Source organism: Candoia aspera, chromosome 2 (genome assembly GCF_035149785.1).
Source record: "Candoia aspera isolate rCanAsp1 chromosome 2, rCanAsp1.hap2, whole genome shotgun sequence".
NCBI lineage: Eukaryota > Metazoa > Chordata > Lepidosauria > Squamata > Boidae > Candoia > Candoia aspera.
Genome location: NC_086154.1, coordinates 235,615,498 through 235,640,267, shown reverse-complemented (window position 1 = coordinate 235,640,267; position 24,770 = coordinate 235,615,498). Strand labels below are relative to the sequence as shown.

Below are 24,770 nucleotides of genomic sequence, written 5' to 3'. Positions count from 1 at the left end.
CTTCAGTGTATTCTCAACAATTTTCTCTAGCAACACAATTCAAAGGGACCATTTTTCTTCATTCAGCCTTTCTAGTGCTTTTTACAGCCATATGCTACAACTGGAAAAATCATAGCCTTGACAAAAATGTACTTTTCTTGTCAGTGTGATGTCTCTGCACTAATGATCCTGCATTGCAGGATTGATCACTCTGGCCTGGAGAGAGGATTAAGGTCAGTTAAGTAGAACTGGGCCTTAACTATCTGCATTTTAATTCTGCCCACAATAGTAGTGAGGTGCAATGGCAACCACAGCGACAATGGCAAGGGCTCTTCAAGAGGGCTCTAACAGGACTGCTGGACTCTAGTACTTGCCTAAGAGTGCCACGTTGTTCATGCATATAATATTTAGTTTTGAATGTGTGCTTGAATGTGTGCTTGAATTTTTTCTAGAGCTATATTCCCTGGTTGCAATTGAATATCCATTAGCTGGTCCACTAACTCATGTGAATACCACAGCATTCTTCCTCCTCATCAGGCCAAGTAATTTAACAAGAGTGTTGCTATTTTTTGCTAAGATTCCTTGAGTATTCGGTAGAGCAGTAGCTAAGGGGGAGAAGGGAGTGTGTTTTTGTAAGCATTAGTCCAGCTGTGAGCTGGATTATCTGATGTAGAACCTTCTGATCATGACCAGATGTCTGTAAAGTACTAATTGTGGTTGGAACTTAAATCTGGTTTATTGTTCTGAAAAAGAATGAATGGAGAGAAATGAAGGAAGAAATAACGTACAAAATAGATTTTTTCCCCTAATGTTATATAAGAGGGCATTATCACACGCCTCCAGGGGCTTTGGGGGGAGATCAAAGAAGAAAAGCAGCAGGTGCAATACAAGACCCACCCCCTTTTAATGCGTATCTAAGTATGTAAAAAGGGGGCAGGAGCTTCCCTCACATGGCAGAAACTGCCATCTTAACTTTTTTTTACTACCACCACCCCATGGATGCCCCTGTCCACTTTGCTGGCTGCATGAAATGTTGAATTATGTAAGAACTGCTGGACCTTGACAGGCCAAGTTTCTGCTACACAGATGTATTTTATGTAATCTTAGATATTATCAAAATTTATCTAATTTCAGGTATTTTCACATTCTATGTAAATTTTAGATATCATTACATTTTTGTAATTTTAGAAGCTCCCTTATTTGTACCCTAGACCTACATTGTTCCTTTCAGATTTCATTCATGGGTTCTAGTCTGAAATTTTATTTACTGGTTTCTTAAGATAGATTCATAAGTGTTCACAGATCCCTCATGGACACCCATCTTGCACTAGCCTAAGACTGCAATAAACTGACTAATGTGAAATTAGTATTTAATTAAGTAGACCATAATCCTTAAAACTTAGGTGATAATAAATTGTTTATCTTTAATGTGCCATACTTCATTCTGTTTGCAATTTTAGAGCGGCACATTGACTTATTTTGGAGGCATTCTGTAGTGTAGACACACTTAGGTAGCAAAACTTGCTTGGGGCAGCACTGAAAATCCGCTTCAAATAGCACTAGTTTCTATGAGTATAGCTGTGTTAGGCTGCAATATTCTCATTGGTTTTTCCTTAAAAGACTAAACTATTTTTTTAACCTGTAAGGTCAAGTAAATCAAACTTCATTTCTTCAGCTTCAGATACTGTATGCACATATACATGTGCACACACACCAAAACATGCACACACCCAGAAGTATTGTAGGGGACAGTGAGAGAAGGCGGGGGGGTACAATGAATGGAGAGAGAAGGATTGCCTATGAATAATGAGAGGCATAATTATCTCTAACAACCAAGAGTCCTCTAGAACTAAAAAGCATATTATTGAACAAGCTTTCATGGGTTACAACTGTGGCTTAGTTAAGTTTCCTTCCTCAGAAACAGCCTCCATCATCCAACCCCAAGCAACATATCTGGAATTCTCATTGGCACAGCGTGGCCCTTAGGTTTCTTCAGGACACATTTTATTTCTGTCATTATGCCATAATGAAATTGGAGGACGGCATATAATAAAATTCATTTTCCCTGCCCCTGATGTGTCTATTACAAATGGGAAAAACAGAATTGAAAACAAGCAAGAATTACGGCATGTTCCTTTTGAGCAAGTCCTTAGGTTCGTGCCTGTCTATTTCCAGTTTGGTTTCGAGAATGTATGAAATGCAGAAACAATATATCTGTGTTGACTTTATAAAACGTTCACTTGTCTGTTAATATCCTTACGACATCTGTGCAAATGACAACTCTTCACACAGTACTCCTTAAGGATAATTTATATGTTCTCCCCATGCTTGTGCTCTTGAGACATTTGAATCTGAGTTCCATAATCCCCAACTAGAAGTGTTGGCTTCAGCTCCTTTGACTAAGATTGCTAGGAATCTTGGGAATTGAAAAGCAATGCATCTGGAGGCCATCAAGCTGGGAAAGCTGCTTGAATTATTCTTACTATTTGCATAGGCTAAAGAGCAAACCATATGATGTTGCAGTAAGCAAATTTAATCCAGATTGCATCCGTGAAGATCAGGACTGATTTATGACATTTGGAGACCAATTCAACACAGGTTTAGAGCCCACCCCTACATATAACCTAGAGTAGCACTGCAAAACTAGGAACATTCACAGGAATTCTGAACTAAAAATTAAAGATGTATTTAGAAGGAATATATTGGATTCAAAAGTTGCCATATAGTAAAATCCTGGTCAGAAAAATGGCCTGTTGGCCAACACATTAGCAAATTGGGGGCTGGGGGGGAGCTGCTGACTTGAAAATCCTGTCAGCTCAAAGCAGATGAAGGCACTTTCTCAGGGGTGGGGCAATGAAGGTAGTAACCATAGCCTCTTTCCTTTCACATCACTGCTTGCCTGTAGCCTGCTTTACTACTATGCTCACAGAGCAACACATTTCCCTGGGCCCCATGCTGCAACCCCACAAAACTGGCCATGATGAAGAAAAGGTTTTATCTTTTCTCCCTTAGCCATATACCCAGTTTCAGTTCTGTCCCATTCCCCAAAGCTATTTTGCAAATGAAGGAAAACTTAGGTAACTGGTCAGGCTGTATCAAATATGGAACCATATTGAACAGAGACTCAACAGTGACAAACTGTACTTGTTTGGTGCAGGCAACTCAAAAGTAGCTATTGGAATTATTTAACTGGGGACTTTGCAAATTAAGTATCATTTCTGTCTGGGAAAAACAGAAGATCCAGTAGAATTTCTTACCCAAAATCTAGTGGCAATAAGGGACTAGACAGGATGAAACAAGTTGAAATTGAATTCTAACAAACCAAGTTTGCTGTGTGTATATATGAATACACTTACTCCTAAACCCTGTTTTTGGAATAAACAGATCTTTTTCTAAACAGGAACTCATCAGTCATTCATTTATTCTTGTGTCTCTGAATGGCTCAATTACTTTTCTTGTATTCTCTCATCTCATTCCCATCCATACATCCATGTCACCTACTGGAATGATTTTATTGCTGGCTCACATTCATTCAGAATGTTGCACAATTTTCCCAAAAGCCATCTCTGATTCTTCTATTACGACCATTCACTGGAGCATAAAATGCAGTTGTCACCAGCTTATTGGTTCCTTTTTCATGCTCATCCACAACAACCTAGATAAAACAAATTTATTCCAACATATATTTTAACTCTTTCATTCACAATTAAACCTACACCTTCACTTCCCATTCCACTCCACAAGATCAGATCACTTTTATTTAGATTTATTGCAACCCTCTGCTTCTTTTTAGTTCCATAGATACATGCTTTTATGACTTTAATTTTCATTATTAAGTCATGTTCTTTACTCTTCTTGCATTCCAAATTGCAGCGCTCCATATGCTATGATTGTGACCTACTGGGCCTAAAGAAACAGATCTCCACAAGCCATCATGGCTGTTGTTAGCTAAGACTTTCACATAGTTTCTTAGTAACATCTTTAGTGAGAAAGTCTAGGCTAGGATATCAACATTAATTATACCATCTTACATGCAGCATTTACCCAATAACTGTGAGGTCAATATTAGTCAGTTCTAGCTTTTTGCTTATATGCCACAAGTGTACCCCAAGTCCAGTTTTACCCCAAGCACATTCATTCTCTTCTGTGCAATCTAGGATCTCTAATGTAGACCTTACCTTATAAATCAACATACCATTATTTGCATTTCACAAATTAGGAGGTATATGCATATACTGGCACACTTAGGATGCAATAGATAATTTTATCTATTTATATAAATATTTTGAAGAAAAGCAGAAGAAAATTGCATATTCATATGAAAAGACATCTCAGAAACAATTAGTTCTTTCTCACTACATTCTCAGTGGGTTGATTGGGAACTATGAATTATCAGTTACTCTTCAACTTAGTTACTTAGAAGAGATTTACTCTTAGGTGTATGTATTTAAGATTCTGGCCTAAGACAGCAACCTTATATCTGCCTGCCTGCAAGTAAGTCTTACTGATCTTACTTCATTGAAGAAAAATGCCCATCACCTTTTTAGTCACTTTCTGAGGTTGTAATTTATTGAGGTCTGCATTACATGAAAGCTGAACCAAACATATGCTTTAAGGATACAAGAGTCAGATCTGTGGGAAAGCATAACCTGAATCAATGGATGATGGATTCCATAAGCAGATAAAACCAAGTTAGCTCAGATCTAGAAAAGACTGCTTAGAGCCATAGTCTGAATTAAAGAATGCTTCTGAGAACCCTGTTGGGCTTTTCTCTCTATATACATTAAACTGAAAGATGCAGAGCATGAGAATAAATACAGGTTGACACACAAGCAATTTCATCGAAAGAGACAATAAATCAGAGATATGCTATTCTGAAGTCTGAAAGAATGAAGATAATGCCCCTGCAGTTCCTCGTAATTAAAATGGCTAATTAAACCTTTGTTTTTAGCACCCCCACCTGACCATAGAAGAATATAGATCTTATTGAAACTCACAAAAGTAACAGATAACACTAAGAAGACTGATGTTGCCTTAATATATTACATTTTGTATATTTGCTATTAAATTATTCTCATATATTCATGTTGATATACTATATCAATCTGATACAAAGAGGCAAATTTTGTAGTAGAACAAAGGCATGTGTATTTTGATCCAGGTTCAGTAACTTTGCAAATTGGTAGTAGTTTTGATTAGCTTTGTAAATATCACCAATGACAATCAATATATATTAGCTGGCAGTAGTCTAATATTTTGCTTTCTTAGTATATTTTAAAAAAAAAGACTGATTTTCATGTTATTTCATGGTTTAAACTTCTCTCCCCCAAAATGGAAAGATGGGCCCTTCTCTTCTTTAACTTTCCTTAGCTGAAAGAAAGACTCATTCTTGTAAGGACCCCTTTACTTCCTATCCTAGTTCTTTCCTGCACTCTTGGCACTTTTATCTGAATCTGAATGCCATTTAAGAATGTTGAGCTTTCCACTGGAATGATATTTTCCTTTATACATATCTGAATACCAGATTGCTTTCTATTCTTTCAAGGAGGTTTATGCTCCAGTTGTGTCTATTTTTATATCTTTACCATGAGCATCATTCTTCCTGAATCATTGGGCAGGAAGAGTCTTTGCAGAATCATTATCCTCTTTGAATCCTCTTCTGTCTTGACTAAGATGTTTCCTGTTGGTCCTTAGAGGTTGACTCAGATAGAGATGTGTGGGATGAGATTATGAGTGAATCAGTGCCACATACTCATGCAAGAATAATAATTCAGTTTCTTTTCCCTATACTGGGCATGTACCATTATATGTTTCTCTGATGCTTCTTCCATAGATTAAAAGGTAAAAATTCTCTCTGGCTTGACTCCTGGTCACATCCATGGATGTCCAGGTAGCTTTCTTCGCAACAATATGGATGTGGTTTGCTGTTGCATTTTCCCAGGATGCTTTTTATTTTTGTTTTTACTTACCAGTCAAGACCAAAGCACTGGTAGTTTTCCATTTAAGTACTACACAGATCCCACCATGTGTAATTTTTAAAGATCAGCCAAGGGTCAGTTAATATTGCCACCTAACTGACCTACAGGAACTGAAAAAAGCTAACTAATCACAGAACTGATTACCTGTGTCTAGCTGAATGTATGTCCAGGGGCTGAGGATGCTATATACTGACACCCTGCCTCCTAGTGTCCATACACATGCACAGTTCCACTGCCTTCAGGGAGGTAACAAACACATAAAAATTGTTTTTATAGCTTTCATTGGATGACGTTCTCCATGCATTCATGGCTCCAAGTGGCCTGGGCTTTGTAAATGTGCTTTGCCCTTGCAGATGCCTTGTATGTACCAAAGCAAGCCAGTCATGTACTAACAAGGCAAAGAAAGTGCATTTTCAGTGTCTCCTCATAAAGTGACCTAAGATTAGCAATGTCTTCTAAATAATAGGAGACAACCTGTGGCACACTAGGTGTTGCTGAAGTACAGCTCCCAGGAATGTCAACATGAACAATGGGATTTACGGCCTCTAGAACATATAGAAACTATCTAGTAAGGAATCTGGGGTTGGACATCCCAGAGAGCAGTATACATCCACATCGGTGAGGTACAAATTATGCTACTATACATTTTCTCTGTTCTGCCTCCTTAACAAGGCTGGTGAAAGGTGCTGTCCTAACAGTTTACTGTTAGGTTCAGTGATTCATTCATGCTAGTGGGAAAAACCATCTCCAGCTGATGTTTCTGAAATGGTGTAGGGCTGGGCTGGGCAAGGAAGCAAGTGTTGACAGATAGCAGAGTGGTAATTTTGGCCATCTGTCTGAAGCTGGTCCATGGGTGGGTGAGGACTCTCTCCTCCTGCTTTAGCAGGAACCCCTTTAATCAGCTACAACCTCTGTCATCCTAGTCCTCTGGGTTTCCAACATGTGGATCACCTGCATCACCTGAGCCACCTTATGCCCATTATCAGGCACTGGAGGGCTGACAGGCGGATTGCTCAGTCATGCACTTTTGCTGCCAACAACTCCCACAGCAGAACACAAATTGTTGCTAGCAAAACCCCTCATGAGTGACTTGTCTGGTAGTTGGGGTGTTTTTTCCTACATCTGTCAACCAGTACAGAAAAAATGCTCTATCTGAAAAACAGGTTACTAGAGGCCGCCCAACCTGCTAAAAGCATCCAATAGGAACTGGACAGATTCCATCCCCTCCCACATCATCACTCTGAAGAACCACACTTTGTATATATAGCAGGGCTTGTGTTGGCAGAAGATGGAAAACACCGCTTTCACTCCAGATCAGAAAATTTCAGGGCTGGGGATGAGAGGAAGGCTGTGTCAGGAAGATGTGACCTTACACAATGATTAGTGAGACATTGCCAGGCTTAAGTTAGAATGTTGTAGACATGCCTCTGTCCTTCAAACATGCAGATTTGCCCTCTTTTTCTGGAGGAGCTGAGCTGCTTCTGATTGGCTGTAGCAAATCTCACAGGATCCAGATACCCCATATAGATAGAGAAAATATACTGGCATAACATTTATTATACATGGTCTTCAGGGAGCCAATTTTTCCTTCTTTAGGGCATGGATTTACAATTCAGAGCACAGGCCTCAGTAAGGGTCTGCAGAAGCTCTGTTCCAAGTCAACACCTTTTCTTTTCATCACAAAATTAGAAGTATTCAGACTGAAAAACCTGCATCTTGGGATTAGACTTCTTTGCAGACACACCTCTCCCACACCTGGGTTGCTATTAGAAATAATGGTAGCGATATACTTTTTTCTTGGATGATGGCAAGCAATGGAAAATGGAGGCTTTTCGTGTTTCTGGAAGTAGCTTCTGGTTGCTAAGTAACTATGTGAGCAAGAGACCTGCACAATTCCTTACTTAGTTTAGCCAAAACACTGCAGCACATTTTTTGTTATTATTCAACTGGATGTTTTCTTTGTTCACCATGGATTGATAAAAATGTTTATAAACAGAAGAATTCATATATGTTTGGAAACTGAGCAGATTGACTCTCTGAGAAATCAACAATCCCTGTTTCTCCCCCAAAGTGAAGGATCTGGAAGAACATTGGAAACTCACTCTAACCCACTGATTTGGATGCTTGTGACTGTGTGGAGATGAGTAGGACCTTCAGGGTGACTCATAAGACAATCGTAGCATTTTTACTGACGTCCCAACCTGAAAAGACCACACAGTGACTGCTTTGGGGGTGGAAATAATTAAAACAACCACTTGACTGATGCACTACTGAAGTTGATTTCTTGAAGCAGAGCTGAACAACCAGAACTCTTCCTTTGAAATGATGGTGCAGGCAGAAGAATGGGGAGATGTGGTGCTAATGCAATGTGGAAGCTCACCTCTCATTGATACAGCAATCCTGAATATACTTTTATATGTTTGTTAGTGGAGACTTCTTAACCTAGTGCCTTCTAGAAGTGCTGGGCTTCCTATTCCATAATTTTGGTGTATCTGAAGAGCAACCACTTGGAGAAGGCTGCTAGTAGTATATTACTGAAGACGATGGAGATCATATACTGAGATATGATCCTATTATTCTTCTCAGGATTAATGACAGCTTAGGTGTTAATCATTAATGGGTATTTGCACTAGGACTTGAATCAATGACTAAAGGGATGTCAAGGTCAGATTTATTCTACGTGTCACTTTCAGCTCTGGCCAAAGAGAGAAACTACAGGTAGACTAGTTACATCCATCCATCAAAGGTATCTGCGGGTACTAAAGGGCACAACCTATTCATTTGATGTTCCCAGTCTTTCAGAGCATGTCTTTATTTTTTCTGTTTTATTGATCTTATTGTAATGCCTTTGATTGTTATGAGCCACCCAGAATCACTGAAAGTCAGGCAGCATACAATAAATAATAATAATAACAACAACAACAGCTTTCTGACCTGAGTAATGAAAAGATTTGTTTTTGCTGGCCACAGAAACTTCATGTCCTCTGACATGCACTAGGATTCTACACATAAATACCAAAATGCACTGAAAGTATGAGGTGTGGAAGAGTGAAACTGCGACAGAAGACAGCCCAAATTTCCATATGCTCATCAACTTTACCACATGTAGCCTATGCACATAGAACATTTTCACCACCCTAAGGAAACCCATACCATGTGAAAGCTGTCCCCATTGCCCAACCCTATCCTGCCTCTATTGTCTCTGTTCTCAGTCATTACAGCCACTTGACTTGCCTTCAAGGTAATGAATGGTTAAGCCTAATAAGTTTTATATACCTTGAGGCTGCCCTAGGATGGTGTTAGAATAATGGGGGAAATATTACTTTAGTATTGGTAAATTAAGGACAACTTAAACTTGTGTCACACATAGTCTAGGGACAAGATGAATGAGGATATAGCAGAAAACAAATGTTGCCAGAGCACATTACTGCAATAGCCAGGTGCAAGTAAGAAAAGGTTGTCAATGTTCAACGCTCAGAGTAGTACATTATTTCTAAAAAGGTCAATCCTGTAACTGTTTGGATCTTTGCTGTTAATGAAATATTTTTGCCCATTCTCATCCTACTCATGTTTGTCATTGTCTTCCCTTACCTTATAGGATGGAAAGAGTCTCACAGCACCTTTCAGAGTTACAATTTTTATTAAAAGGCATAAGCTTTCATGAACTATAACAATGCCCTTCTGTATTCTACGTAGGACAAACAGACCAAGCTCTGCACAAAAGAATTAATGGATCCAAGCATGACATCAGGACTCAAAAGAAGGACAAAGTAGTATCAAAGCCTATTGAGACACTCTATCACAGATCTCATTAACCATTTTGGAAAAAAATAAACTTTAATAGCACAACTAAGCAAAAGATGGCTGAACTCACCTACATCAAAAGCTTTCAGGCTATATCAAAAGGTCCCAACAAACGCAATGGATTTTCAATATGTTACAATTGTTAATTGATAAGGTACTTACAATGTGTATCACACAACCTGCTCCTGCTTAATCAATCTGCCTTTCCCCTCCCTTCCCCCATCCCAGTTTAAATCCTAGATCAGTTTAGCCACTCCATGCATCTGATATAGTGAGCTGTAGCTTACAAAAGCTGATGCCTTTTAATAAAAACTGTTTGTCTGAAAAGATGCTACCAGACTAACATGGATTTCTTGATATATTCCCCCATAGAATTCATCTCTTTTTTCCTTCTCCAGCCCATTGTCCATTTTTACCTACTCTTGAGTCCAGAAAGATAAAATGTCTGTTTTCATATTATCAGGATGCAGAATTGAAAAATCTTTTATTTAAAGCTACAGCATTGTGGATCATCTATTTGGTTGCCTTTCCTTTTAAAAAAGATCAAGGTTAGCTGTGTGAAATGAGTGTTTATTTTCATTCCTGGTTTCTAGCTTTCTGCTGCTTTCAAATACTTACCAATTTATTGCATGGTTATCTCATTAATTGTCAGCAGATGGAGCCAATACTTTACAGAAATCTATAAAAAGTTGATTGGCTGGTTGGAATTTACATGCTTTACTTTTTATTATTAAAAATTTTGCCTCCCACCAACTGTGTGACCAAAAAAGATGCTGCAATATTAGCCTATCTGGATTATAAGGTCATAGCTTAATAATGTGTTAAATCATTCTTGGCATGCATTTTTGTTTAGAAGCATTAAGAAGAACCAGAAATCGCTGCAAAAGTTCTGTCAACTAGCAGGTATTAGCAGATGCTAGATCAGTGGTTCTCAACCTTGACAACTTTCAGCTCTGTGGACTTCAACTCCCAGAAATGTGAGTGGGGCAGAATCAGCCACAATGGTGGCGCCCATGGTAATCTCAGCCCAAGATCTGGAAGCCACTGCTTGAGCACTTGCAGCAGGTACAGCCCTCCAAGGACACACCCTTGCCTGCCAAATACAACAGGAATCCAGCAAAGTTATCACCTTCCTCACACAATGTTGATCATACAAATGCCTCAGACTGGCTTACCCTGTCAGTGACCTCAGATTTTGCATCCTTTTGATCTCCAGCCTAATTGGATCATTGGAAGATAGCCCCCAGGAGTGTCATGGAATTGTCTGAATTAGTCTGCATCAGAAGGTGGGGGGCCCATTTTGTACCTCTCTTACCTGTTACATTACATTTATAAATCCCATTCAAGTTCAGTCCACAGGGAAACATTTGCAACTGAGGCATCTGTATGATCAACATTGTGTGAGGAAGGTGATAACTTTGCTGGATTCCCATTGTATTTGGCAGGCAAGGGTGTGTCCTTGGAGGGCTGTACCTGCTGCAAGTGTTCAAGCAGTGGCTTCCAGATCTTGGGCTGAGATTACCATGGGCGCCACCATTGTGGCTGGTTCTGCCACACTCGCATTTAGCTGATTATCATGGGTTGCAACTTACTTCTGATAGTAGAGTAAGGTGTTGGTGACTTGAATATTACAAGTTGGTAAAAGGAGCTGTAGCTGTTGTTTAACTTTGGAATTTGGGAAGGAATAGGCAGATCTTGTAGTCAGATATCATTCCAGGCACTACAATAAAGCTCATGTCTTCAAATGCTTAACCTCATATTCAGGAATTTGCTTACAGGTGAAATGCAGAGACACAACCCAGCTAAATGCTGCTTTATTGCAGACAAGGTAGAAGCCCTATGACACAGATGATCCCTATCATCTCCCTCCCTCTCTCTGGATTTAAATTCTAGGGTTGGAATTTTCAAGATAATGGAAACTGGGCCATCTTCTTCCCAGCCTTAAGATTGGGAGACATCTGCTCAGTGTTCACATAATGGTTCTGTCTAGCCTGAGAACCATTTGTTCTCACCTTTCCAGCTTCTTTCATCAATAAGTTTGTGCTAAGGGTAGTTGTTATTACATGGCATAGAGTACATAAAATAATTTAAATGGCAAATAAATATGTAACGTTGGGGCAGAGGGGTTAGCCTAAAGTTTAATTTCAGAGAGAACTTTAAAAAGGGACGGGATAGGAAAGCATGTCTTATTTATTGAAAAACTTAAATTCTCATGCTCTTAAAAATGAAATTGTAGGGAGGTGTTATGCAGTTTCTGAACTTTTTTATGTGTCTGTGCCTTCAAGTCAGTGTTGACTCCTGGTAACTGTCTGGACTAGTCCCTGCAGTTTTCTTGGCAAGATTTCAGAAGTGGTTTGCCATTGCCTTCTTCCTCAGGCTGAGAGAGAGTGACTGACCCAAGGTCATCCAGCTGGCTTTGTGCCTAAGATGGGACTAGAACTCATGGTCTCCTGGTTTCTAACCTGGTACCTTAAGCACTACACCAAACTGGCTGAGGCACACAACTGCAGAAAGTTTGAGAAACACTAATGTAAAGTGATGCTTGAAGGAGGTTCTTTGCTTTGCTGCATGCTAGCTTCCTCCATTTCAGGTAGTCCTCATTTAGCAACTGTCTCATTTAGTGACTGTTCAAGTTACAATAGTGATAAAGTAACTTTATGACCAATCCTCACATTTATGACCTTCACAGATCTGTAAAGCAAAGGAAATCTGAAGCAAGATCATAAGCACAACTGTGGTTTCACTTAGTGATTGCTTTGCTTAACAATCAAGTTACTGGTCCCAATTGTGGTCGCTAAATGAGGACTACCTGTATAGGGAGGCTTGCAGGCTACACAGGAAGTATCTGCAGAACCATTGTACTATTGGTATCATATTGGAAGGCCCAACACCAAACTGGCACTGCTGGTAGGAGGCTTTGAAGTATATACAACACCTGAATCACATCACCCTACTTTATTCTCTTTCCTTCTTTTAGAAAACTTGCAATAAATTCTTAGCTCAGTTGTTGAGGGACAGACTTACTTTTAAACTGCCAAAGATAATCTCAGCCTGTTTAACATAACATCAATACACTATTCATTAAAGAAATGGAGTACTACTTTGTAGGATTTCCCCAATTAATTGCAAAGAGTTTCCTTGAAACCACCATTATCTGCATTTGTCTTATTTGGCTCCTGAACATTTTGCAAAGGCTAGACTGAGACGGGTAAAAATATTCAAACAGGGGTGTCCACAGGGTATAGTCAAAAAGTTCAGGATGGTGGCCATGGTTGTCCAGTTGAAGCTCTGCCTGTTCTTTTTTATGTGCACCACTATCCTGACCGGTGGACACCCCTACCTGTCAGCTGTTGTTTGGGCAGCTTTTGCAAAATGGGATTTTGAATGCAGAAACACAGAAGACAGCACTACATCAGTGCTGAAAAGCAGCCCAGGCAATGGCTGACTCTGTGTGTGTGCACGCGCAAGTGCATGCGTGCACAAACACACACAGCATAGCAGCAAAGGGAGACGCAAGTCTCTCACACCCACTTTACAGTGCAGCGCAGCTCTTTTTTACCATTACTAGCCAGGTGTTGTTGGGGCTGATCCTGGTTTCTGAGCTGGAAGATCCAAAGGTAAACCTCAGTTTGAAAGCACCAGCCCCTCCCAATGCCCACACCAGAATGATCCTGGAGAACAGTGTCCAGGACCCGAAGGGAGGATCCCATGCCTCCACCAGCCTGGCCAAAAGGTGCCAGGCTGATTCCACCCTCAGGATTCACTTGACAGTGCCCACAACACTGTTTTGGGTGAAGCACATCAGATTGTACCCATAGTAAAACTGCTATTGCTCATGGTCACTTAAAGGGGAAAATACATTAGAACAGCTAAGGATGACTCTAACCTGCCTCTGGTATGGGTTGGAAACAAGACGGGGACATGATAGAAAAGGGAGATTGCTGGATTATATCTGTGCCATGATTAGATCTGGGCAAGACTGGGGCTTCTCTGGCTTGATTTTCTGGGAAGTTTGATCCTGTTGAGCCTGATGAAGTGGGCAGGGTTCTTGTGGTTAGCTCTGCTTTAGATCCATGTCCCTTCGGGTTGGCTAAGGCTTCCCCGGATGTGATGGGTGGTTGGGTCTGGGCAGTGGTGAATTCCTGTTTGAGAGAGGAGGTAGTTCTATCATCTCTTAAAGAATCCCTGGACCTGACTGTTCTGGACACTTTTGATCCAGTCTCTAACCTTTTTGCGAAAGGTTATGGAGAAGGTGATTGAGCAACAGCTCCTAAGAACTCCGGAAGAAGCAGATTATCTGGACCCTTTCAGTCAGGATTCAGGTCTGGGTATGAGATTGAGATGGCAGCGATCTCACTCTTGGATCGCCTCTGGTAGGAGCAGGATGGGGACGGTGCATCAGTCCTTGCTCTGCTTGACTTTTCATCAGCTTTCCATACCATAGATCATGGTATCCTGGACTGGCTTTGGGGTTGGGGATGGATGGCACTGTGCTGTGCTGGTTCTCTTCCTTTCTCCAGTCAATGTTGACAGGGGGAGAGCCCAGTCAGTGCCCAGCATTGTGGGGTGCTGCAGGGCTTGGTATTCGCTCATTGCCTGTTTAACATGTACATGAAGCTGATAGGTGAGGTCATCTGACAGTTTGGGGCAAGGTATCATCAGTATCATAGGGACGTGGTGGCGCTGTGGGTTAAACCACTGAGCTGCTGAGCTTGCCGATCAGAAGGTCGGCCGTTCGAATCCGCGTGACGGGGTGAGTTCCCGTTGCTAGTCCCAGCTCCTGCCAACCTAGCAGTTCGAAAACATACAAATGTGAGTAGATTAATAGGTACCGCTTCGGCGGGCAGGTGATGGTGTTCCATTTAGTCATGCCGGCCACATGACCACGGAAGTGTCTACAGACAAATGCCGGCTCTTTGGCTTTGAAACGGAGATGAGCACCGCCCCCTAGAGTCGGACACGACTGGACTTAATGTCAAGGGAAACCTTTACCTTTACTATCATCAGTATCATCCACATGATACTCTTTATATCTCCACCCCAGACTGATGCTGTGGAGGTCCTGTCTTGGAGGCAGCGGGTATCTGGATGGGGAACAACAGGCTTCAACTTAGCAAGACTGAGTGGCTCTTGGTTTTAGGTATCCCTGGTTCTGGGGGCATCTTCATCTTTAGTTCTGGATGGGATTGCACTACCCCAGAGAGAACCTGTGCACAAGTTGGGGGGCCTCCTGGACTTGCAGCTCCTGCTCAAACAGCAGGTGGCAGCTGTGGCTAGGAGGGCCTTTGCACAGCCACGTGACATGGCTTCATTTCTCAGTTTAAAAAAAAAAGTGCAATAATTGCAGGCATAAAGATGCAGAAATGATGGGAAAGGTGACTTGTTAAATCTTAAAGCCTCACTTAGGAACTGAAGTTTAACAATCCCAAAGTTCTGAGCAGGGCCAAATGGTGTTATGTAAAAAGCATGGGTATATTTAACATGCCCGTTTTTTGTTTCTGTTTTAAATAGCAGCTGCAGGGGCCTGTCAGGAATTACAGGAGTCAAGGAAGGTTGCTGTAAAGAAAATGAAAAGCTCTTGTCTGAACACTTGCAAGGACATCATTCATACCCCAGGGTGTGAAGCTGGCATTGAACCAACCTCTTTTTTCCTGGGAAAAAAAACAGTGCACACAATTTGGACATCAGTACCATTTAAAGTACTAGAATTCTGGTTCTGATCTTACTTGACAGTGGAAATTAGTGTTTATCTTGTCATTATTTCTTCCAGTGCAGGCTCTAAGGATTAAGGAGGATATAGACCTAGGAAATGTTTGACTTCTCCCCAAAGGGTTTAAATTTAGCCTTACCTGCTGCAGAAATTTTAAAAAGCAGAAATGTAGAGTAGGGTTTTTTTTCCTTTTCTTTTGGTTTCTATTTTTTTTCTTTAACTTAAAGGTTGTTTTATTAATTGTATATGTTAAGAATGAAAAGAAAGCAGACATGTACAGCAGATTAGCTGCTACACTCCAATAAACATGCCTGGAAAGTAGTTTAGGAAGCCCAGGGAAGGCTGCATGGCACCCACAACTGTGCTCTCCCAGATGCTCAGAAGGAGTGGCTGAGGAGCTGCTACTGCTGCCTACCCCTCTGTTGCTTCACTCTGCTCCAAGGTAGAGGCAACCCCGGGCTTGCATTCTTGTTAAGTATGCTACTCATTTTCAAGTGTGAGGGAATGTAGGGAGGCTGGGAAAGGAATGGAGGTAAGATTAGCCCCATCGCTTCTAGCCTTCCAGAGGAAGTTGAAGACCACCGGGCTTGGGGCAGAGCCCCAAGGAAGAGAATCGACATACTTGGGGTTGGCTGGTGCCTTGAAGTGCCCCTCCTGCATGATGGTTGAAGAGATCATAGCCATCTGGATTTTATGAGCTGGGGTAGTTAAGAAATTGTTTTGGTTTTAATGGGATTTTATTGGGATTTTATCATGTATTTATTTGAGTTTTTATTGTATATTTATTCTGTGTTGTAAACCGCCCAGAGTCCCTCCAGTCGGAGGAGATGGGCAGTGACAAATCTGATAAATAAATAAATGTGGTGAGGATGAGGATGACGTCCCATCAAGTCACTGTTGACTCTTAGCAACCACATAGATAGATTTTCTCCATGATGCTCTATCTGTCCAAGACATAAACAATCAAGAGACAGTGGATGGGTCAGTTGATAGCTAATCACATAAATGGCAAACTTAGCACAAGTGGAGAGAAATCTGAGATGGCACGTTTCAAATTTCTCAGCGAAACTTGACTTTAATTAATGCACTGTAAATGAAGGTGGGGAATTCTTATTTGCATTTCCAAGATTCTGTATTTACCCCTGACTAGCATTAAAGATACCTTCCTAAAATCTGTGTGGTTCTTACTTGCTTGGTCTTGTCAGTTGTGCTGGGTTTGAAATCAAGGGACTAATGCAAAAGAAACTCCTGGAGCCCTTCAGCCAATAGGGGTTGCATGAGCATATCATGTCTTTGAACACAATTTGATTAAATATTAATATTAATTAAATATACCATTAATATTAACTTAGTAATATAAACTTTTTCCTGCAGAAAGTAATTTGATACCTACAACAAAGTGCATGAAAAATTGTAAGTGGTGAGATTCTGTTTAGGATTTCTATGTGAGCTTTGAGCACATGATTCCAGTGAATAGAAATAGCTGGGGGAAAGTATTTGGGCGCCATCCAAATACCTTGGAGGCCTGTGGATGGATGACATGTCCTCTGTGAACTTCTCAGTTTTTCTCCTGAGGGGAGCTTCTTTGATCTGCTTTTGAAACTTCCCCATAGTATATTTATTTATTTATTAATTCAATTCAATTTATTCAATTTATATAGCCACCCATCTCAAACCAGTGACTCTGGTAACTGACATTTTTTTGATCTGTTGCTAAATTTCTGTGTGCATGTGTGTATCTGTGTATCTGAGTGTGTTTCTGAATAGAAGGAAAAACTTATAGAGGCCACTGAACTTTCTGAGCATTTCTTTGAATCATGGCCACTGAATACAAAGAAAAAGTCCATCTCAAGCCTTTTTACCAAATTATTTTTCTTTTTTGTCTTGTAGGTGATTTAGACGAGAATGTTCAGCTTTGCTTTACCAATTCTGGTAGTTCCATGCCTGTATGCAGGTTGAGACACCCCGCTTGTTCCAGTACAAAAGCAGGATAAGCTGCTTCAGTGAATTTGTACTTGATAGCAGACAGCACCTGCCCTCTTTCTGCATTGAGGAATAGGAGTCTTCCAGTACTGTAGTCTAGCAGGATGCCAATCCGGACAGGCTGTTCAGTCACAATAATTTCGCTCATCTCCCCGTTGTGGAGAACTTCATATACAGAACTGCAAAGAGCAAAAAATATAAAATCAACACAAGTCCATCACAAGGGTCCATCACAGAATTTGTTTAGCCCAGCACTATCTAGATCTCATCTAATGCCAACCTGACTGAAAACTTGAAGCCTGCTCCTTGGGTCGGCAAAAAAATGTCTGAGATCTGAAAAGTACTGAGCAGAACTCCCACACCTGTTTAGAAAGAGATCTCAAAAGGTGGCTTTATTCTTAGACCTTTAGAATAAGGATGTGGAATCCCACCCCTTATCAATGCATCCCAACAGGCTTTTGTAATGAGAAAAGCACTGGGTAAGACCATAACTTAATTAGCATATATACATAGGATCATTCAAAAAGACAAGCATTTGCCTTGATTTATTTTGGGCAAGAAAAGAAATGCATATTTTCTGGAGTTGTTGCAAACTGTTTTTAATATTGTATGTGATATATTTGCCTAGTGCCCTCCAAATGCATTGGTCTGCGTTCTCAACCAGCATGCTGCCTGGGAATTTCTATTCTAACTGGGAATTTGGAGAGTTGCACTCCAGCATATTGAAGGGATACTAGATCGAGATAGAGACAGGTTTAGGCAGTTTGTTGCCCATAGGCAAGATGATATACTACCTCTCTTCCTTCTAGATACAAAACTGATTGTTTACTTATCCAAGAGCAATAGGTGGATAAGAACAAGCTATGTCTGTTTGGACTCTATCCTCCAAACAGAAGCACAAAGCTCAGGAAAGCAGCCAAGGCACATTTGCTGATGTGTTGTAACATTTGCTCCCTAAGCCCATTGGCTTGTTTTGGCTAATGGTAAGGCCAGCCCTAGGTTGGAGAAAATTAACCTATAGTATATGGTGACAAATGGACGGCAAGGATTCCAGCGTTTTTTCTGTATGGAATCTGACAATGAGACCTGAGGAAGCAGAGTTCTGACCTACCCATCCCCATGTTCCTTCACATACGCATTTCTACACAGAAATAAGTATCTCCATAGGATTAATCACGGTGGCCATTCTTACAGGGCTGCTGAAATGATTACTAAGGAAATATATAGGCTGCACTTTGTTTTATCAAGCACTCATTTTGAAGTGCAGTATTACAGATACTAATCACCCTCTTCAATGGTTGATTGCAAGCGTTACACTAAAAGTACTGATCAGATTATGGAAAAGAGAAGGCTGAAAACCACCACAATGTGACCTTATCTGCCAGAAAAAGGAGACAGAGTATATCACTAGAGCGCTATTCCTGGCTAACGATCATCCAGAATTGCAGAGTTCTGGATTCACTCCAAGAAAACTGGTCTCTCTTTCACTCCCAATACCAGTTATATCATCAGGATGACCTCGAGCGAAGCAGCTATGGGAGCAATGTATTAACTATACAGCAAATTGCCCCAGGATAGGACAGATGGATCTCATGGTTGGAGGATTCATTACAACAACAAATTGCAAGGGTTCAGAGCTCTGCTCCTATTTAAGTTAATGAAAATTATACAACCGGAAAATCAGGAAGAGAACCTTATAGTGAAATTTTGTTTGGCCCATTCTTGTTTACAGAGATGGAAGCATGCATTCATATTTGTTTAGGTATTATTCAACTTCAGTTATAAATGAAACAGCAATGGCTACTTTGCAGGGATGTTGCAAAACTGCTAATAAAAGTATGGAAACAGGCAAAAACAAGAAGTCTCAATGTAAGAAGGGGAATATGATTTAGTAGGAATAACTGAAACCAATAGGATGAAACTTGGGCTGCTTCAGTAGTGGTGTAATGTCAAGATTATGGGATGTGATAGTTTCACTCTGTGCTGTGCTGGTCAGACCATACCTCGTATACTATGTCCAGTTTTGGTCACCACAGTACAAGAACAATGCTGAGGAACTGGAAATTGTGTAGAGAAGAACAACAAAGATGGTGAAGCACTTGGAGGCTAAATCTTATGAAACTTGGTTATAAGAACTGAATATGTTTAGCCTAAAGGAGAGAAGGCTAAGGGAAAGCATGATAGCAGTCTTCCAATACTTGAAAGGCTATCACAGGGAAGCGGATGTAGATTTATTCTCTGGGGGAAAGACGAGGACCAATTGGTGAAAGCTTTTCAAAGAGAGATCCAAACTCAAAATAAGGAGTCATTTTCTGGCTATGAAAGCTATTACACAGTGGAACAGCCTGTGTCCTAGGGTTGTGAGTGCTCTGTCACTGGAGGTTTTTTTTAAAAAAAAGGTTGGACTGCCATTGGTCCAGGATGGTCTGAGATTCCTGCCCTAGGCCGGGTGTTGAAGAAAAAGACTTACATAGTCCCTTCAAACCCTTTGGTTCTATGATTCTCTGAGACTCATCAGTGGAATGCAAAGATTGAAGGGTATGTGAAAGAAGTGCATACATGCATTGAGATCCAGGAATTTGGGAATGAGGTTCTACCCAAGAGTATTTGGGTAAGAATACAAGGAAGGAGAAAGAACAAAGATATAGTACTATAGACCACTAAATCAGGTAGAAAATTTGGGTAATGCCTTCCTGGACTGGACTACATAATTTTTAGGGTACAGAGACATAATAATAATGGAAAACTTAGACATCTCTTGGAAAAACAACTCAGCCAAAACTGCAGGATCCTTGGGGTCTTACTATTTCATCTTCCATAATGGTGAACAAGAGGCAAGAAGTTTAGCTCTCTTACAGCTGATCAAAACCAGTGGAGAAGAGCTGGTTGAGGAGGTAAAATCAGTAGAAACTTTGGGAGGAAGTGATCAAATCAGTTTGCAGCACAGCTGTCCATGCACACTGGATTTCAGGAGAGCTCATTTTTAAAAAGTTAGAGAATTACTGCATCGACCTTTCCAGATGTGTTGGGACCACAATACCCAGAATTCAACCATTGGCTGGCTGGGAATTCTGGGCATTACAGCCCCAATGCTTCTGCAGAGCACTAGATTGGGAAATAAGTCTGATATTATAATTTGTTTTTGTTTTTGTTTTCATTCAATTTTTTCCTGACTCCTTAAATTTCTAAGTGTGGAGGTTGGACTTTGAAGGATAGGAAGAATATTGACGCTTTTGAAATATGGTGCTGGAGAAAACTCCTGAGAATGCCATGGACACTCAACAAAACCAACAAATGAATCATCAAACAAATCAACCCAGAATTCTTACCAGAGGTATAAATGGTCAGGCTCAAAGTATCCTACTTTGGACATAGTATATGAAAACCTACCTCTCTGGAGAAGGCTCCAGTACTGGGAAAGGTGGAAGGAAAGAGAAGAAGAGGGCAACCAGCTGTAAGGTGGATGGACTGAGTTACAGTCCATCCATCAGTCCATCTACAGATTGTCATGGAGAAAATCTATGTGGTTGTTAAGAATCAACTGACTTGATGGCATCAACACTGACTTGATGGTTCATAATCAGTCATTCAATCAATTTCTAAATAAGTCATCTTTACTGCTTCTGGCAGATACTATTTTTATTCTCATTTGCACCAATATTCAATGACTATTAATTCTAACTTGTTATTTTACTGTCAATTCTCTCTCTTAATAAACCTTCATTCTTTCTGTGGAGCACCCTCCCACCCAGTGGGAGCAGGATGTCCATCAGAGGAAGTCAAAAAAGTGAAGATGGGAGCTGTGACAGCAGCTTTGCCACTTTTTACACTCAGTTGTGTCTGCCATCTTGACTATTTTGAACCCCCCCACCACCACACACAGATGTCTCTGACTGGGGGAAATCTGGAGAAATTCAATTTTCTGCCCCCAATTTGGGCGTTAATTTCAAAAGGCTCTCTGTGCCCATCACCAAAGAAAAGCATTAAAAGACATTAAGAGATGTTTCTAGAAAGAACTACTTTTTATTACCTTGTGGTGCTGGAGCAATGTAAGCACCATGAATTGTTTTTCTGTCCCAGGTCACTGCCTTCTGGGAGTGTGGAACAGCAGATCCCAACCCTGTAAGCTTTACAGTCACTGACGGTGATTTCCCAGTAATGCCATCCCTGGGCAGGCAAGAGCTCACCCAGCAATGGGGGGCTTCTGCACAAAGAGAAGACAAAGAGAAGTGGCCTTGCATTCCAAAACAACCATGCTAGCTCAAACATCAGAGAGGTCTCCAGTGTCCTAGATTTTCACCATAATCCTAGCAGGGTCTGGGGTGAGAGAGAACCCCTTTCTCCTTTCTAAACCAATGGAAGGATAGAAATAAATGATGTAAAAGGACTCTGATATCTGTCAGCAGGATAACTTTATGAAAACAGAATGGAACAAGACCAAATCTGGTGCGTGGAGAGGTCAGCAAAAGACAGATTGCGTTCAATAATGGGCCCAATCCAGAGAAAAAATCCAGATAAAATTCCCCAAATGCAGGTGGGCAGTAGTTTAGAATGTGGTTTGTTCCATCCCTAAACCTCCCTCCCCCCTGGTCATGAGGCTTATAGTGGAGCAGTCCACCAGGCCGCTCAGTGCCCATGCATGCACACAGATAGAAACAAATGCCCATGAGTGGAGAGTAGAAATATTCAGGCACAACACATATGCACCCAACTTAATTAGATCCCCCCCACACACACAGAGGCAACAAGTATATCTCCATTCTGATTAGCCCCTCTCTTACACACATGCAACACATCTGCATGCACCCAGATCAGACCCCCCCAGACACAGATACACACTAACACACAGAGGCAACACATATTCACCCACCCTGAGCCATCTCTGGAGAGAAAGTTTACCCAGATGCAATATGTTACTTCATTAAACCGAAGGAAAATACAGGCACTGTAAGGAATGCCTAAGACTAAATAAAAGACTCAGACTCTAAAGCAAGTTTAAGCTCTGGCTTTTATTTAGAATAGAATGCACACCAGTAGAAAGCTGAGAGTGAGGGAAGCATGCCAAAAGTTGAATTAAATAGTCTCGCGCCAAACAGTGCTCCACCCCCACACTCCCTGGGTGTGTCCCACGAGTTCCACGGAGTGACAGGCCATCAAGACTTGATAGGTGAGAGGTCGTCCAGCCCCATTTGCCTCAGGTATTGCCCTGTTTATCTTTCTGCAGGGTAATGGTCCATTACCGGGCGATTAGACTTCGGTATTCCTCGAAAGCACCTGGACGTGCCCTTCCGAACCTCGCCCTGATCATTTCCTTGACAATGGTGTCAATGGTCGATTACCAGGCGATGAGAGCTTGTAGATCTCCCAAACCCATTACCTCCTTTGTCCGGTTTATCGCCCGCCCCTCTCCAGTCATTGTCAAGCCTCCGCGCTTTGTCATGTGAGCCGTTGTGATGTCGCAAACATCGCAACGGCGATCATGACATACCACCCCCCTAAAGAAAATCAAGCCGAGGGCTTGGAGGGATATGCCACATGGAAGTTGAGGATTAGCTCGGGGGCCTGAATGTCGCGGGCAGCGACCCACTCAGGGTGGGGGAAGTGTTTCCAGTGCACTAAGTATTGGAGGGAGCTACGAAGCTTGCGGGAGTCGAGAACCTCCTTGACTTCGAAGTGCTGCTGTCTGTCGATCATGACGGGTGGGGGGGGGAGTGCGTGGATGCCACCGGGAGGGGTCACTTGTTGGCAGATGCTGGGAAAGCCTTTAGCCCAGGAGAGGTCAACAAAGTCACACACCAAGCATTTCTATAAAAATAATTTATTTACAGAAAGCAAAAACAAAAGCAAAACATTTAAAGGACTTAGCCCCCTTTGGAGCAAGCCTTACTTGCTACATATCGGCAGTGAGAAAAAGAGGAAGTGAGAACAAGTCCGGGCAGCTCCTCCCCTCCCCCCGGCTATTTGCATGAAGCACGTGAGAGGAGACAATCTAATACAACCCCTTCACCTGGCCAAAATGATTTGATACAATAGCAGTCTTAATCTATTAGTAGGAAAACCTCAACACTCCCCTTTTTACACTATAGATTAAGTTGCAAACCAATCTTCTCTGACAACTCTTTGTGTCTTGGTACAGGAAGAGGTTTGGTTAAAATATCAGCAATCATGTCTTTTGATTCACAATATTTTAACATTATTTCTCCTTTGCTTATCATATCTTTGATATATTGATATCTAATATCGATATGTTTTGTTCTACTTCTGCAGGCTTCAGATTTTGCCATAGCAATGCAAGCTTGATTATCCTCATAAACAGTTATAGGCTGGTTCACTTCCATGCCTATGTCTTTTAACAAATGTTTAAACCATGTAACCTCATTACAGGTTTGTGTTAGAGAATAAAACTCTGCTTCTGCAGTGGAAAGAGCAACAAGTGTTTGTTTTCTAGAATGCCAGCCTAAGCTAGATCCAGCAAATTGAATTAAAATCCCAGAAGTGAATTTTCTGTCACTGACATCTGCTCCCCAATCAGAATCGGCAAAAGCCTGCAATTTCTCAGTTCCAGAGGCATTTAGCATCAGGCAATAATTCTTTGTTCCTTGCAAATACCTCATTAACCTCTTCAATGCTGCTTTTCCAGTAGATGTAGGCTTCTCTACCTGTCTACTTAAAATGGCCACAGAATTTGAGATATCTGGGCGAGAATGATTTGCAATGTACAGTAAACTTCCAATTGCAGATCTATAGTTCTCTGCCTCAGTTAATTGAGTTTCTCCTATATCTTTCTGAAAATCTATTATCATCGGAGTAGAGACTGGTTTACAGTCTTGCATATTAAAATCTTCTAGGAGCTTTTGAATTTTACTACGTTGGTTTAACAGAAAGCTACCATCCTTGTCTCTGTGTACTTCCAAACCTAGGTAATTGGTCACAACTCCAAGGCTTTTTAATATGAAATGGCTTTTCATGCAGGCTTCAAAATCAAGCCTTTGTTTTTCTGTTGATGTGAATAGCAGCAAATCATCAACATAAATGCACAGATACATACAGCCTTGTTTGTCCTTCTTCATATATACACAGGGATCTGCTTTTCCTTTTTCAAAACCAAAATTCTGCAGTTTTTCATCTACTTTTTGGTTCCAGGATCTAGCAGCTTGTTTTAACCCATAGATTGACTTCTGCAGTTCACAGACTAGATTCTCCCCTTTTTCATAGCCAGGGGGTTGCTGCATGTATAATCTGTGGTCTAAATCACCATAGAGAAATGCAGTTTGAATGTCATAGTGGTTAACTGACATTCCCTTGAGTGCAGCAAC

The 24,770-nt window shown here is 41.1% G+C and overlaps 1 protein-coding gene across 1 annotated transcript in view; it reads right to left on the bottom strand.

The window, feature by feature from the left end:
* Nucleotides 1–16,535: 16,535 nt before the first annotated feature.
* Nucleotides 16,536–24,770, bottom strand: part of CMYA5 (cardiomyopathy associated 5) — a 61,951-nt gene continuing 53,716 nt past the window's right edge. Inside the window, exons 11-12 of the mRNA XM_063295569.1 lie at nt 21,485–21,658; nt 16,536–17,633 (exon numbers count right to left, since the gene is read on the bottom strand). Of these exons, the coding sequence (XP_063151639.1) occupies nt 17,381–17,633; nt 21,485–21,658 (427 nt within the window). The 3' untranslated portion in view covers nt 16,536–17,380. The remainder of the gene's footprint in view (nt 17,634–21,484; nt 21,659–24,770) is intronic.